This window comes from Chlorocebus sabaeus, chromosome X (assembly GCF_047675955.1).
Source record: "Chlorocebus sabaeus isolate Y175 chromosome X, mChlSab1.0.hap1, whole genome shotgun sequence".
Taxonomy (NCBI): Eukaryota; Metazoa; Chordata; class Mammalia; order Primates; family Cercopithecidae; genus Chlorocebus; species Chlorocebus sabaeus.
In genome coordinates, this window is record NC_132933.1 from 81,503,619 (window position 1) to 81,520,014 (window position 16,396).

At 43.9% G+C, this 16,396-nt stretch overlaps 1 protein-coding gene across 7 annotated transcripts in view; it reads right to left on the minus strand.

Moving 5' to 3' along the window:
• The window catches only part of TAF1 (TATA-box binding protein associated factor 1), a 100,300-nt gene that overhangs the window by 66,393 nt on the left and 17,511 nt on the right, over positions 1-16,396 (minus strand). For 6 of the 7 annotated variants that reach the window (XM_073013577.1, XM_037988914.2, XM_073013578.1 and 3 more), the window contains exons 14-24: positions 16,146-16,250; positions 13,438-13,638; positions 12,532-12,673; positions 12,042-12,172; positions 11,248-11,328; positions 8,190-8,339; positions 7,914-8,033; positions 7,414-7,589; positions 6,645-6,823; positions 3,313-3,526; positions 2,071-2,236 (exon numbers count right to left, since the gene is read on the minus strand). In XM_073013577.1, coding sequence (XP_072869678.1) covers positions 2,071-2,236; positions 3,313-3,526; positions 6,645-6,823; positions 7,414-7,589; positions 7,914-8,033; positions 8,190-8,339; positions 11,248-11,328; positions 12,042-12,172; positions 12,532-12,673; positions 13,438-13,638; positions 16,146-16,250 — 1,665 coding nt within the window. The remainder of the gene's footprint in view (positions 1-2,070; positions 2,237-3,312; positions 3,527-6,644; positions 6,824-7,413; positions 7,590-7,913; positions 8,034-8,189; positions 8,340-11,247; positions 11,329-12,041; positions 12,173-12,531; positions 12,674-13,437; positions 13,639-16,145; positions 16,251-16,396) is intronic. The other variant, XM_073013576.1, reaches the window with a different exon arrangement.

Consider the following 16,396-nt stretch of genomic DNA (forward strand, 5'->3'; position numbering starts at 1 on the left):
ATGCGTTAAGAACAGCTCTTTACATCTGTTGAATATTTTATAAAGTGCTTCCCCCGAATTGTATCATTTAAAACAACAACACTGTGGACATATCATTTTATATTAGAGAAAACAAGTCTGGAGAGGTTAAGGTCACAGACCTATTAAATGGCAGAAACAGAACCTGAATTCAGATCTTCCGTTTCCAAGCTCATGGCTCTTTCCACTGTATGACAACTGCCTCATCTTAGGATGCTTATTACAATCACAGTAGTATCTGTGATCCTAAGTTATGGAAAACAACTTGTATGTTTTACTTTTGTTGCTTCTTTTAATATGTACAATATTTTAAAGGTACATATTTAAAAATATATATACACAATGTATACACACAGATAAGAGACATGAAAGTACATGTTAAAAAACCTACCAAACTTGGGCCAAGAGCAGTGGCTCATGCATGTAATCCCACAACTTTGGGAGGCCAAGGTGGGAGGATCACTTGAAGCCAGGAGTTCGAGACCAGCCTGGCCAACATATTAAAACCCTGTCTTTACTAAAAATACAAAAAAATTAGCCGGGCATGGTGGTGCACGCCTGCAATCCCAGCTACTCGGGAGGCTGAGGCACAAGAATCCCTTGAACCCGGAAGGCGGAGGCTGCATTAAGTGGAGATCACACCATTGCACTCCAGCCTGAGCGATAAACAGAGACTCTGTCTCTAAAACAAACAAACAAACAAACAAAAAACCCTACCAAACCTATCTCAACTCCTAGAAAATATTTCAGATAAAGAATAAGGCCAGGCTCAGTGGCTCATGCCTGTAATCCCAGCACTTTGGGAGGCCAAGGTAGGCAGATCATCTGAGGTCAGGAGTTCAAGTCCAGCCTGGCCAACATGGTGAAACCCCGCCTCTACTAAAAATACAAAAATTAGCTGAGCATGGTGGCGAGCGCCTGTAATCCCAGCTACTTGGGAGGCTGAGGCAGGAGAGTTGCTTAATGGGAAGGCAGAGGTTGCAGTGAGCCGAGATGGCACCACTGCACTCCAGTCTGGGCAGAGCAAAACTCCGTCTCAAAAAACAAATATTAGCCGGGCATGGTAGCACATGCCTGGTAGCACAGCTACTTGGGAGGCTGAGGCACAAGAATTGCTTACCAGGAGGCAGAAGTTGCAATGAGCTGAGATTGCGCCATTGCACTCCAGCCTGGGAAACAGAGTGACACTCTGTCTCAAAAAAAAACAAAAGAATAAATAACAAGCCTGGCGTGGTGGCTTACACCTGTAATCCCAGCACTTTGGGAGGTGGAAGCAGGTAGATCACCAAGTCAGGAGTTCGAGACCAGCCTGGCCAACATGGTGAAATCTTGTCTCTACTAAAAATACAAAAAATTAGCCAGGCATGGTGGCAGACACCTGTAATCCCAGCTATTCGAGAGGTTCTGGCAGGAAAATCGCTTGAACCCGGGAGGCAGAGGTTGCAATGAGCTGAGATTGCGCCATTGCAACTCCAGCCTGGGCAACAGAGTGAGACTCTGTCTCAAAAAAAAAAAAAAAAAGAATAAATGACAAGCCAGGCATGGTGGCTCACGCCTGCAATCCCAGCACTTTGGGAAGCCAAGGTAGGAGGATCACTTGAGCTCAGGAGTTTGAGACTAGCCTGGGCAACATGGCAAAACCCCATCTCTACAAAATATACAAAAAGTATCCAGGTGTGGTGACATGTGCCTGTAGTCCCAGCTACTTGGGAGGCAGAGGTAGGAGGATGGCTTGAGCCCAGGAGGCAGAGCCTGCAGTGAGCCAAGATCGTGCCAGAGTGCTCCAGCCTGGGCAACAGAGCCAGACCCTGTCTAAAAAAAAAAAAAGAGAGAGAGAACAACAGCACCAGATTTGGTGTGGAATTGTCAATATCACCCACATTAGTACTGAGAACACCCCCAAGTAGTCACATCAATTCAAACCAGCTTTCCACAATATACTTCCCTCATTCCCAGTAAAGGAGGATACAAAAGAGGATGTCAAAAGCTAAAGGAAAAGGTATACTTTCTTCCTTTGCTCCATTAGCTGTAATTATACCACATTATACTTACTTTTAGGTCAGGACGCTCCTTCATTTTCTTGGGCTTCTTCTCAGGAGGACCCTTAAGCTTCTCCTTTTCCTGGTTCCGCTTAAGCCGCCTCAGTTGCTCTTGAATCCTCCGCCGTTCTTTTCGCATCTCTTCCCGATGTTGTTCATCAAAAAGGGCAAATTTTCGACTGAACAATGTGGGCAGCAGAGGAAGGACCATAAGCAAACCTTAACCAAAAAGGCTATCGTAATAGCTAACATCTCAGGACTACAGTAATCCATTCAGGTTAATATAAAAGGGGCTACATGCCATTCCCATCTCCCTCCCTAGTCAGCCCTCCATTTGCAGAGGTAACTCTCTTAGAATAAGTCCTGAGTAATCTCTAAGTTTTTTTTTTTTTGGGACGGAGTCTCCCTGTGTCGCCCAGGCTGGAGTGCAGTGGCAAGATCTTGGCTCACTGCAACCTCTGCCTCCCGGGTTCAAGTGATTCTCCTGCCTCAGCCTCCCGAGTAGCTGGGATTACAGGTGCGTGCCACCACATTCAGCTAATTTTTGTACTTTTAGTAGAGACGGGGTTTCACCATGTTGGTCAGGCTGGTCTTGAACTCCTGACCTCGTGATCCGCCCACCTTGGCCTCCCCAAGTGCTGGGATTACAGGCATGAGCGCCCGGCCGGTAATCTCTAAGATTTTTGCAAACCAACCAATCAAAATGCAAAGGATTGAAATGGAACAAGACATGCCTTCATCTTGTGGCAAATACTGAATAGAATTTTCCCTGTAATTTGGCTCTATTCAAACCCAATCTAAAGGCAATATAGTTCTCAATTACAGCAGAGTTCTAGAAATAACTGTGAAGAACCCTGTCACTAAAACTCAAAGCACCCACCCCAATCACCATTCCGCACCATTATTATTTTCCCTATCACACTCAAAAGTGGTGAATTAGGCCAGGCGCCGTGGCTCATGCCTGTAATCCCAGCACTTTAGGAGGCTGAGGCAGGCAAATTGCTAGAGCCCAGGAGTTCAACACCAGCCTGGCCAACACGGCAAAACCCCATCTCTACTAAAAATACAAAAATTAGCTGGGCATGGTGGTGCACGTCTGCAATCCCAGCTACTCTGGAAGTTGAGGCACGAGAATCACTTGAACCCGAAAGATGGAAGTTGCAATGAGCCGAGATCACGCCGCTGCACTCCAGCCTGGGCCACAGAGCAAGACTCTGTCCTCAAAGAAAAAAAGGAAGTGGTAAATCAAACTCACATGAATTCCTCATCTTTTGTAGTCCGTATGCGCACATAGGCATCAATGACAGCTGGTTTTCGGACTGTCTCACAGCGAACATACTCTTTCCCTTCTTCATCTCGAAACGTGCGATAAATCTTGAGACAGCGCCCAGTGGCAGAAGAGTTAAGGCTAGTCACGGAAGCTGTGTCATCATCTCTGTGATTGTTTCCTGATGCTGCTGAGCCTGCTGCTGCAAGGTAAGTAGAAAAGATTTCCAAATGTTCCCCTTATCTCCCAAATGATCATTTTCTTGGGGTTGAGTGGATACACCAAAACTCAACATGCCACAAAAAAACTATGGTTCTACAAAAAGCATCAAAGTCATCATTATCCCCAAGAATATGCTGATTTGTCCTTTCCTGACTTCATTTTAGGCACTGCCAATTTCCTCACTTTTTTTTTTTTTTTGAGACAGGATCTCTCTCGCTCTGTTGCCCAGCCTGGAGTAGTGGTGCAATCTCGGCTCACTGCAACCTCCACCTCCCAGGCTCAATCTATCCTTCCAGCTCAGCCTCCTGAATAGCTGGGACTACAGGTGTGTACCACCACACCCAGCTAAATTTTTGTAGAGACGGGGTCTTGTCATGTTGCCCAGGCTGGCCTCTAACTCCTGGGCTCAAGAGATAGGCCAGCCTTGGCCTCCCAACGTGCTGGGATTACAGGCCTAAGCCACACGCCCGGCCAATTTCCCAACTTTTATAAATACAAAAAATTCTGAAAGAACCTCAAAGAACTACATGTTTGCTACAGGAGATAGAGAAGCAGATTCCTCTGAACAACAGTGCAAGAGAAAAGGCCAGGTAGGCAGTGGGTGATGATCACATTACAAATAAAAGCACGCAAGGCCGAGTACAGTGGCTCATGCCTATAATCCCAGCATTTGGGGAGGCTAAGGTGGGAGGATCGCTTGAGCCCAGGAGTTTGAGACCAGCCTGGTCAACAAAGGAAGACACTGTCTCTACAAATGCCTTTAACTAGCCAGGTATGGTGGTACACACCTGTGGTCCCAGCTACTCAGGAGGCTGAGGTTCTTGAGCCCAGGAGGTTGAGGCTGCAGTAAACAAGCCATGGTTGCACCACTGCCCTCCAGCCTGGACAACAGAACGAGACCCTGTTTCCAAAAAAAAAAGTACCCAGGCACGCAACTCAGGGGGAAAAATGGCACTACAAAAACAAGTTCCGAGTCTTAAAGCCTAACATATGCTTCTCAAACATTAGTATGAATAGGAATCATTTGGGGATCCTGTACAAATGTAGGATTTTTTTGGTTTTTTTTTTGAGACAGAGTTTTACTCTGTCGCCCAGGGTAGAGTTCAATGGCGCACTCTCAGCTCACTGCAACCTCTGCCTCCCAGGTTCGAGCGATTCTCCTGCCTCAGTCTCCCAAGTAGCTGGGATTACAGGCACCCACCATCATGCCTGGCTAATTTTTGTAGAGATGGGGTTTTACCATGTTGGCCAGGCTGGTCTTAAACTCCTGACCTCAGGTGACCCGCCCGCCTTGGCCTCCCAAAGTGCTGGGATTACAGGCGTGAGCCACCACACCCAGCCACAAATGTAGGTTCTAATTTAGTAGATGTGGAGTGAGGCCTGAGATTCCACATTTCTAATTCCCAAATGATATAGATACTGTGTTTCAGGACTACGCTAGAAAACATAGAAGACCACATTGGTGGAAGGGCTATATCACATTTTTACAAAGCACCCAAAACAATGAAATTACACAAAACTTACACAGAAAAGAGGAAACAAAGGGAAGACTACTGTGACTGAGAAGTCATATAAATCTTCATCATCAGCCTTTATCCTCTCTTGCAATATCTACATCAAGTTTTCATTTTATTTTATTTTTTTTTTTTTGAGGCGGAGTCTCACTCTGTCACCCAGGCTGGAGTGCAGTGGCCGGATCTCAGCTCACTGCAAACTCCGCCTCCCGGGTTCACGCCATTCTCCTGCCTCAGCCTCCCGAGTAGCTGGGACTACAGGCGCCCGCCACCTCGCCCGGCTAGTTTACATCAAGTTTTCAACTGCCTCTTTGACACGTATACTTCAAGGGTGTCAAAGGGACCTCAAACTCCACATACTACACATTCCCTTCCTAACTTCTTTTGAGACAGGGTCTCACCCTGTCACCCAGGCTGGAGTGCAGTGGCACAATCTCAACTCAATGCAACCTCTACCTCCCAGGCTCAAGTGATCCTCCCACCTCAGCCTCCCGAGTAGCTGGAATTATAGGTGCCTGCCACCACATCTAATTTTTGTATTTTCTATAGAAACAGGGTTTCACCATGTTGCCCAGGCTGGTCTCAAACTCCTGGGCTCATGTGATCCTCTCACTTCGACCTCCCGAAGTGCTGGGATTACAGGCATGAGCCACCACGTCAGACCTTGAAATTCACTACTCTAATCAATGGTACCAACATCTTTCTAGTAATCTCAGAGTGAAATCTTAAGGTTGTCTTGATTTTCATCCTTAATGCCCTCCATATCCCAACTCAATTCAGGTCTTTATTATTCCTACCCTCAATTTCTACAATTTTAAAACTCTTTTCAGGGTCTAAGACTCCTTCTGAGGGTCTTCTGAAAGCCATGGATGTTCTCAGAAAATGCACATTTAAGGCCAGGCGCGGTGGCTCATGCCTTTAATGCCAACACTTTGGGAGGCTGAGGCAGGTGGATCACTTTGAGCTCAAGAGTTTGAGACCATCCTGGGCAACATGGTGAAATCCCATTTCTACAAAAAATACAAAAATTAGCCAGGCATGGTGGTATGCACCTATAGTCCCAGCTACTCAGGAGGCTGAGGCAGGAGGATCGTTTGAGCCTGGGAGGCGGGGGCTGTAGTAAGCTAAGATTGTACCAGTGCACTCCAGCCTGGGTGGCAGAATGAAACCCTGTCTCCAAAACAAAAAAATAATAAAATGCACATATGCATATTTTACACGTAATTTCAGAAGTTTCAAAGATAACTGCCTAAATTCATTTACAAATTCTGTATTAAAAACTCTTACCCTCTAGGATAAATGCACAAAAAGCTCATTTGAAGTACAGCACTGATAGCCCAGGCTTGGCCAGGCACCTGATACAGACAGAGGCAGTAGTGGAGTGGCATCATCTCTGAAATTTGTCCTCCACAGACAATCCTAGAGTCCAGATTGTGAAAAGCTTTCTACTTCATTCACAGACTTTTCTACATGCATCCTCTACATCTTCTGCCTCCAGATCTCCCTCAATCATAGTCTGTGGTTATTTAGGCTCCTTTTTAAATCCTTCTCTTTTTTATCTGTCTGTGAAGCCACTATCCTCACCCAGTAGCATTCGCTGTAGTTCCTTCCGCTCCTGCTCCTCCCGTTCACGTGACAGCTGAGAGCTGGTTTTCTTGTTCTGCAACATGTTCTCAATGTTCTTTCCCATTTCTTCGAAGTCACTATCTTCAGCTGAGCTGCTGTCTGTGTCAGTTGATAAAACTTCAGTTGATGACAGAACCCTAAAAAGAGAAAAAGCAATGTGCAGAAAGAGCTAAAGAAATATGGTTGCAGGCAAAAGTAAAAAATTGGGAAATCAACCTTAAAAAGGCATACTCAAAATCCACTAAGACATGGGGCCCCTAACAGAAAAGCTTTACAAAGTTTTCCGACACATTTGGTCAACAAGACAAGTTTGAAAAACTGTAGTAACTCTTTCAGAATTCCTGGAGACAATTTGATAAATAAATCAGCACACTGGTCATTTTTTAACAGTGTATTAACGTCCTCTCACAACTAAACCTTTAGAAAAAAGCCCCACCTGTCACCTGCTACCATTGTGCTGTTTGTTAGGCCCAAGTAGGCCATAAGAGTTGTCATGGAACCTAGAACACAAGACTAGCATCTCTTTCCATTCAAAAATTTTGCCAAGTTGGGTTGAAGGAAATAGGTACTCTGGTGGTGGTGTTACAAACAGATACTACCCTGACACGTCGGATATCTGACTACCTAGGTAGTCAAACTTTTAGGTGACCTCCTCTTTATTATGAAATAGTGCCTGGAACTCCTCCCCTTTCCAGCTTGGATTTTCTGCAGCACTAAAACAACCCACTTGTTCTGTAGGTCAAAGATGCGCTGACATTCCTCTTTGTAACGCTCTTGATGCTCAGCCACAGAAAACCTTGATCCGCGGGCAAATTTACTCATGGGCCCCTCTCCAGAACGAGCCTGTTCTGTTGACATTGTGCGCACCACATCAATCACTTCCCAGCGGGACAACTTTTTAATCTGCAAGACAAATAGCCACATACATATACATACACACACACACACACACACACACATATACACATATATACACACAAAAATCATTCAGGGATTTCAAAGGACAAGCCAATGTACACAATTAGTTAGACCAAAAAAGAAAAATCATCCCAAAGCAGATTACAAAGACAGATAACTCCTGAAACAATATCTAAGACCTAGCTTACTATATCCTACTATACCCTACAATACAAAGTTCCCCAGATAGTTCTATACATCTGCTTCCTAGCAATTCCCTCTCTATACAAAGCCCCTAGTATCCTCTAAGTTTTCCACTTCCACACTCACCTCTTCCTCAGGCACACCAAATTTACGTAGAAGTTGCTTGGCATTTTTCAGGGAAAGGCGACGAAGGTCTGCATCTGTTCCTGTCACTGTCTTCTTCACTGGCTGCGGTTCTTTATCATCCTACCTCAAACCAAAAAAAGTGAGAATCCTAAAAACCTGAATTCCTTGTAAGTAGGAATCTAAGTCATTCTGCTAACTTAACTACATTCCAAGTCCTCCACTCACCCATTTCTTTCTCCCCTGACTTTCTCATTCTAGAAATAAACACAATCCCACCTTCTGCTGTGTTGGTTTGTTTGGAATCTTCACATAGGAGAATCCTTCACCACACCCTGTGGGATCTGCCACCCCAGTCACCTCTAGGAGACACTTGCCCTTCATGGCAGCAATGAAGGCCCTTGTGGTGTTCCAAGGAGCAGTGCGAACCTGAGATAAAGAAGAAGATTCTCAGGGCAGTGGGAAACATTTGTTCTATGTCTAGCTAATATCCACAAGAGTAGAATAATTACAAACTATTTCATGTTCTTTTTTTTCTAATGTTTAATTTTTGTGGGTTCGTGCTTTCTTAACTGTCCACAAAAATCAACAGTTAAATATAGCTACCTAGTACTCAGTTCTCTTCTATCCTATGGTACAATACTTACAACATGATATTAAATAGAGGTCAAGAGCTCAGCCAGGATAAGGAGAAAAATAAAGAACAGTGGAATCCCTTCAGCCCCTTATCCCTTGGGCTTCAATAAGTATTCTTAAAGACAGTGTTTCCCTCATCCTCATGATGCTCAAAATTAGACTAATGACTACATTTGATTGTCCAACTGCTCAAATAGCTGTTTTAGAATGAAACCTATTTTCTCGAAATAGTTGATGTGCTTGCATTCAAAGCACTGGCCCCCTATTCCAGTGACACTAAACCAAAGTCCATTCTATTTCTGCCACTGGTTTGGTCAAAAAGGTCTGTCCTCTCCTGGGACCCTGAATAGTGTTTACCAACCCCTGCAAAATTCTTAAAGAACTAAGCCAAGGGGTGAATGTGCCTGCCCACACAGACCAGTCAGGAGTACACATAAGGCCAGGTGTGGGGGCTCACACCTGTAATCCCAACACTCTGGGAGGCCGAGGAGGGCAGATCTCTTGAGGCCAGGAGTTCAAGACCAGCCTGGCCAACATGGTGAAATCCCATCTCTACTAAAAATACAAAAATTAGCCAGATGTGGTGGCACACACCTATTGTCCCAGCTACTCAGAAGGCTGAGACACGAGAATAGATTGAACCCAGCAGGCAGAGGTTGCAGTGAGCAGAGACTGCACCAATGCACTCCAGCCTGGGCGACAGAGTGAGACTCTGTCTCAAAAAAAAAAAAGAGTATATATGATTAGCAAGAAAATGGCCAATTCTCTAAGATACAATATTAAAAGCCATTCAACAGAATTCTTTTTTTCTTTTTAATTAAAAAAAAATTATTTTTCTTTTTTAGAGATAGGGTCTCACTATGTTGGCCAGGTTAGTCTTGAACCCTTGGCCTCAAGCAATCCTCCCACCTTGGCCTCCCAAGGTGCTAGGATTACAGGCCTGAGCCACTGCACCTGGCCTCAATAGAATTCTTAATTTCTGAAATTCTTAGATATCCACTCATTTTTCATTCCAACCTCAAAATAGTACAACGATTCTTTACTCACTCTCTGTGGTCTCATTTTCTGCTTCATTTTATAATCACTTAATTCATTTAACGAATATTTATTGAATACCAACTACACACTACTCCATGCTACTTTTTCATGAACCTCGTCAGTGAGGGAAAAACAGCCAACCAAGTTCAGTAATATTATGATCAGTACCATGGTAAGAAAGTAAAGGAGGCCAGGCACAGTGGTTCATGCCTATAATCCCAACAGTTTAGAAGACCAAGGCAGGATAATTGTTTGAGCCCAGGAGTTCAAGATCAGCCTGGGCAACACAGTAAGACCCCATTTCTTTCTTTCTTTTTTTTTTTTTTGAGACGGAGATTCGTTCTTTTAGTCCAGGCTGGAGTACAATGGCACGGTCTCGGCTCCCTGCAACCTCCACTTCCCAGGTTCAGGTGATTCTCCTGCCTCAGCCTCCCAAGTAGCTGGGATTACAGGCATGCGCCACCACACCCAGCTAATTTTGTATTTTTAGTAGAGACAGGGTCTTACCATGTTGGCCAGGCTGGTCTTGAACTCCTGACCTCAGGTGATCCACCCGCCTTGGCCTCCCAAAGTGCTGGGATTACAGGCATGAGCCACCATGCCCAGCCGTGAGACCCCATTTCTACAAAAAATTTAAACTATTAGCTGGGTATCGTGGTGTGTGCTTGTTGTCCCAGCTACTCGGGAGGCTGAGGTAGAAGGACTGCTTGAGCCCAGGAGTTCAAGACTACAGTGAGCTGTGATCTCACCACAGTACAGCCTGGGCAACAGAGCAAGACCCTGTCTTGGGGAAAAAAAAAGTAAAGGGGTACTATATGTACATAATGAAAGGAGAATTATCATCCAATCGAAACTTAGGGTGGAATGAGGGGAAAAGTCCAGGAAAGCTTCCCAGAGAAAATAACTTGTAGATGAGAGTCAAATGGCAGAGTGGAGAAAAAATATCTCCACAGAAGACATAACAGTTGCAAAATTCTGGAAGGGGAGAGAAATTTAGGAAACTGAATGAACTTCGGTATGGTTGAAGCTTAGAATATAAGACAGGCAGTGACAGAAGATGAAAGGAGGTCAGATTAATATGCAAGGTCAAAATCACGTGGAGTCTCATAAATCAGGTCAGTCTTTTTTCTAGAAGAAATGAAAATCCTGCCAGGCGCAGTGGCTCATGCCTGTAATCCCAGCACTTTGGGAGGCCAAGGCACGAGGATCACTTAAGGTCAGGAGTTCCAGACCAGTCTGGTCAACATGGTGGAACCCTGTCTCTACTAAAAATACAAAAAACTAGCTGGGCATGGTGGCATGCAACTGTAATTTCAGCTACTCGAGAGGCTGAGGCAGGAGAATCGCAAGAATCGCGGGAACCCGGGAGGTGAAGGTTGCAGTGAGTCGAGGACCCGCCACCACTGCACTCCCGCCTGGGCAACAGAGCAAGACTCTGTCAAAAAAAAAAAAAAAAGAAAAAAGAAAAAAACCATATCATATAAAGTACAGTATTTGATATATCACATCATTTTTTCTGGCATGAATAAAGCAAGAACATGAAATAGTATACTTTAAATGTATACAGTTTATTGTATGTTAATTTTATCTCAATAAAGCTGTCTCTTTTAAAAGGATAAATGAGATGTATTAATGACTAATACAAACTAGTATAAAGCCTTACTTCATCATCAATCTTCATCTGGAAATCTTCCTCATTTTCTTCTTCTGGAGCAAAAAAGGATTTCTCACCATAGCCAGCATCCTGGAAGAGGACAGATCCATGCATAAATCAGTCAGTTAAAAAACACAAAGCACAAGTTTTTTTTTTACTGAATACAAGTACAGAATACCAAAGCCTATTTTGCATAGATGGATTCCATAAAGTCTTCACTATATCTAGCACCATGGTACATCCTTAAGCTATGAGAAGATACATTACCACATGCCAAAGAGCTTACTAGCTGATATACAGATAGTTACAGCCCATAAGCAAGCTGAACAGAGATGCTCAGTAACTGAGACTCATTAACTCAGTGGGACAGAGTTGTGCTGTCCCACCCCAGCTGGACCTTTTCTCTTTCGGCCTTATAAGAATTCTGTGCTTCTCTAAACCACACATTCAGCACCATCATCATCTCTGCCTACCCGAGAGGCTGACAAGTACTTTCCCTGCTTATATGCTTATCTTGCAAAGAAGAGATTAAAGTCACCCAGTCACCATTTTCAAAGCAAAACAATATGCCCAAAGTTCCTGGTTATGCCTTCCCACTGATATTCAGCTACACTGCAGTTTTTCTCCAGAACTGATGTACATAGGAAGTACTTTACACAAATTCAACTTTTTAGTAATTGGTAATAATCTAGTAACCATCCTCCCTAAGCCAGCGAGAGAGAGTCTTCTCTCTCATCTCTCCGGGGGGGAGGAAAAAAAAAAAAACCACAGGCATAAGTGGTGTCTGAGAGGAAGGTGTTCACCTTCAGTCGTTGCTCTGCAGCTATCATGCTATAATAAGCACAGCACTGCTCTGGTGACACCATAGCTCTGATCTCTTCTTCCGTTGGTAAACGAAAATCAGACTTAAGCACCCACCAGTTTGAGTCCATCCCTGGAAAAGACATATACATAGAGAATGAGACCATTCTGAATTCCAAAGGCCCTGATATTTATTGACAGCAACAGGGACAGTAAACCAAAACTGTAACAGGCCTAGCCACAGTTGGCATGACTGGCCAAGAAAACCCCAGCTGCTAAGTTTCCTACAACTCATAGAAGATATCTAACAATCACATTAAACTTCCTGGCAGCCAAATTCAAAAAAGCAACCAGAGCGTTAGAAGATCTGCTACCACCTTTCAACGGCCATCAATTTCTATTTTATTAACTATATGCTTATCCTTTAACTCAAAATCATCAAAATTCTTTTCTTGGAAAAAGGCAGTCAAATAACTAGTCACAACGGATGACCTGTGCGTTTGAAGTCCGCGCAGAGCTTTAGCCTCTTCCGGATGCTGCTTTCTGAATGGGATGGAAAGGCTTTTTTTATATCTTCCATTCGTATCCTCCGTGGCCGATCTTTACTTTTCCAGAAAAGGCGGTAAATAAAAACCTGCCCAACAAACCAAGTGTATTTTAGTTGGCAAAGAAAAGGATGAAAGTCCTCACTAGGGCCTCTTCCCTTGCTAAGCTCTAATGTATTTTCATCTTTCCTGATGTGCTCCCAAACCCACACACCCGACTTTTTCTGAGACGGAGACTCACTCTGTCACCCAGAGTGGAGTGCAGTGCTCACTGCAACCTCTGCCTCCCAGGCTCCCGTGATTTTCCTGCCTCAGCCTGCAGAGTAGCTGGGACCATAGGAGTACACCACCACGCCCCAGCTAAATTTTTTTTTTTTTTTTTGGAGACTGTTTCACTCTTGTTGCCCAGGCTGGAGTGCAATGCTGCGATCTCGGCTCACTGCAACTTCCACCTCCTGGGTTCAAGCGATCCTCCTGCCTCAGCCTCCCGAGTAGCTGGGATTACAGGCATGTGCCACCACACCTGGCTAATTTTCTATTTTTAGTAGAGATGGGGTTTCTCCATGTTGGTCAGGCTGGTCTCAGACTCCCGACCTCAGGTGATCTGCCCGCCTTGGCCTCCCAAAGTGCTGGGATTACAGGTGTGAGTCACCACGTCCAGCTAATTTTTGTATTTTTAGTAGAGACAGGGTTTCACCATGTTGGTCAGGTTGGTCTCGAACTCCTGACCTCAAGTGATCCATTCGCCTCGGCCTCCCAAAGTGCTGAGATTACAGCCGTGAGCCACGGTGCCCAGACCCAACATACCCTTTCTATATACAACCCAACCCCCTCCCTATCCTCCCATTCTTACCTGTAGAAAGTCTCGAATATGTGTATTGGCCCTTTTGGAGTTAGGCCCAGGAACTTCAAACAAGGGACACTGCTGGCCAACCACAAAAATATCCACTAATTCCCGAATATAGTATCCCTGTCTTGTCCGAATGATCAGGAAATCAGTTTCTGGCATCTTATGAAGATAAATTGGAGCACGAAAAAGGTTGTTCTCAAATGCCTAACAAAAGTAAAAACACAAAAATTATGTACAGAGTAGCCCCAGGAAATTCAGTCAACTGCTGAGAAAGAAAAATCAAGCTTATTGCTCTCCATCTTCATTATGCCATCTAAAGTCTATCCAGTAATACAAATAGATTAAAATATGGATTATCAAATGTGATTAAACAATTTTTCATCCACTATCTATCTTTCAGAGTCAGTAGGAGAGAAAATACAGGAAGTGAATTCAGATGATGCTAGCTCTGCCATTACCTATATTATTTAACATGTCTATTTAAGCTATTTAACATATCTAAGCTTAGTTTTCCTCAACTACAAAACAGAGGTACTTAAAAATGCCTATACCTCACAGGACTGCTACGAAGATTACATATGAAAATCACTTTATAATGTACCAAGTATTATACTACTACCCTAGACCACAGTGTAGCCCGACACACAACAGGTGAGAGCAACATTTGTTGGATAAATAAGTGAACTAATTAAAAAATAAAACAACGCTGGGCACGGTGGCTCATGCCTGTAATCCCAGCACTATGGGAGGCCGAAGCGGGTAGATCACTTGACCTCAGGAGTTCAAGACCAGCCTGGGCAACATGACAAAATCCCGTTTCTACAGAAAATACAATAATTAGCTGGATGTGGTGGCATGCACCTGTTGTCCCATCTACTTGGGAAGCTGAGGTGGGAGGATGGCTTGAGCCCAGGAGGCAGAAGTTGCAGTGAGCCAAGATCGTGCCACTGCACTCCAGCCTGGGTGACAGAGCCAGACCCTGTCTCCAAACAAACAAATCATAAAACAACCGATGAGGTATAAAGAGTGCTAGACAGAACAGGCTGGAAAAAAGAAAAGGAAAACACAAGACAGTAGGGCAGAGGACAGCTGAACAGAAACATCTAAGCCAGTTTAAGTAGAGGCAAGATAGGGATCAACTGTCACAAGAAGCCTGAGACTAAGGAAAGCCTTCGCCAAAAATCAGAAGAGTAGACAGAAAGAGGGAAGAACATCACTGAGTGTGGAAAGAAAATTCTAAATGTGAAATACAGGAAGAAAAAGAATTACAGAAGAACACAGAAAAAGAATTACAGAATACAGAAAAAGATCTTTTTTTTTTTTTTTGAGATGGAGTTTCACTCTTGTTGCCCAGGCTGGAGTGCAATGGCGCAATCTCGGCTCACTGCAACCTCCGCCTCCTGGGTTCAAGTGATCCTCCTGCCTCAGCCTCCCAAGTAGCTGGGATTACAGGCATGTGCCACCACACCCGATTAATTTTGTATTTTTAGTAGAAACAGAGTTTCTCCATGTTGGTCAGACTGGTCTCGAACTCCTGACCTCAGGTGATTCACCCACCTCGGTCTCCCAAAGTGCTGGGATTACAGGCGTGAGCCACTGCACTCGGGAGCTGGGCGCAGTGGCTCATGCCTGTAATCCCAGCACTTTGGGAGGCCGAGGCGGGTGGATCACAAGGTCAGGAGATCGAGACCATCCTAGCTAACACTGTGAAACCCCGTCTCTACTAAAAATGCAAAAAATTAGCCGGGCGTGGTGGTGGGCGCCTGTAGTCCCAGCTACTTGGGAGGCTGAGGCAGGAGAATGGTGTGAACTCAGGAGGCGGAGCTTGCAGTGAGCCAAGATCGCGCCACTGCACTCCAGCCTGGGCGACTGAGCAAGACTCCGTCTCCAAAAAAAAAAAAAAAAATCTTTAAGAGACTACAAAAGTAGGCACAAAAGAAGAGGCTGAACTGGTAGAAAACCTCAACAGAAAGTTTCAGGGAAAGGAGAAGAACAATACAAAGATGATACTAAAAATCTGGTAGGCAATAGACTATGGATGTAAAGGATAAAGAAAAAAACTGAGTTTTGCAGACGTTTTAGGAGAGTAAAGGATAACAACAGTAGAATAAACTAGGTATAAGAGTAGGACAAATGGTTAAGATTGCCAAGAGAAATGAAATGGAGAAAAAAAAAGATAGGACAGTGCTAGAGATTTTCCACATCATTTGTGGACCACCATACTTCCCCCCTTGAATATATAAAAGCTGTTACAAGAGGGCCTCTTTACACCCATTAGAATAAAGGAGGAAAAAAAGGCATTTCACTATGGCTGGGGACTGCAGATGGCACAGTTCAGGTGTGGTTCAATATTCACAATAACCACAGCTAGTATGATCAAAATGTTATCAATTTTATACACAAAAATTAAACATTCATAAATTATAGTAAATTCATCCTAGGTTGACTTCCTTATGCTTCCCAGATGTTACTGAGCTTACCAGTGTGTATTTTTAAAAACCTATTTTACATTTAGCCTAAGAACAACACAATTTACAGCCAGTTTTAAGAAAAAGATTTCTTTAAAACATTTTTGGATTATACTTATCTTCTTTGTACTTAATATTAAAGCATCTCAATCAACCAGAATTATAATAGTTCTTTCTGAGCTGACTGGCTCCTCATTTATCAATTTCCTTAGTTAAAAGTAAAAACAGGAAAGAATTCCTCACCTGCAGTAATTGGCCAGGATGGAGAGAGCCCAGGAAAGGAGATGTATGGCAGTAAACAGTTTCCCCATATTTACAATCTGGTGCTCCAGGATCTTTTCCAGGTTTCTAAAAGGAACACAGAAGACCCAGTTATTAATCACAGAATATAATCAATAATCCTACACAATATGAGCATAGCACTTTACTAACACATGTTGAGTATCCCTCATCCAAATGTTTGTGACCAGAAGTGTTTTGGATTTTGGAATAGT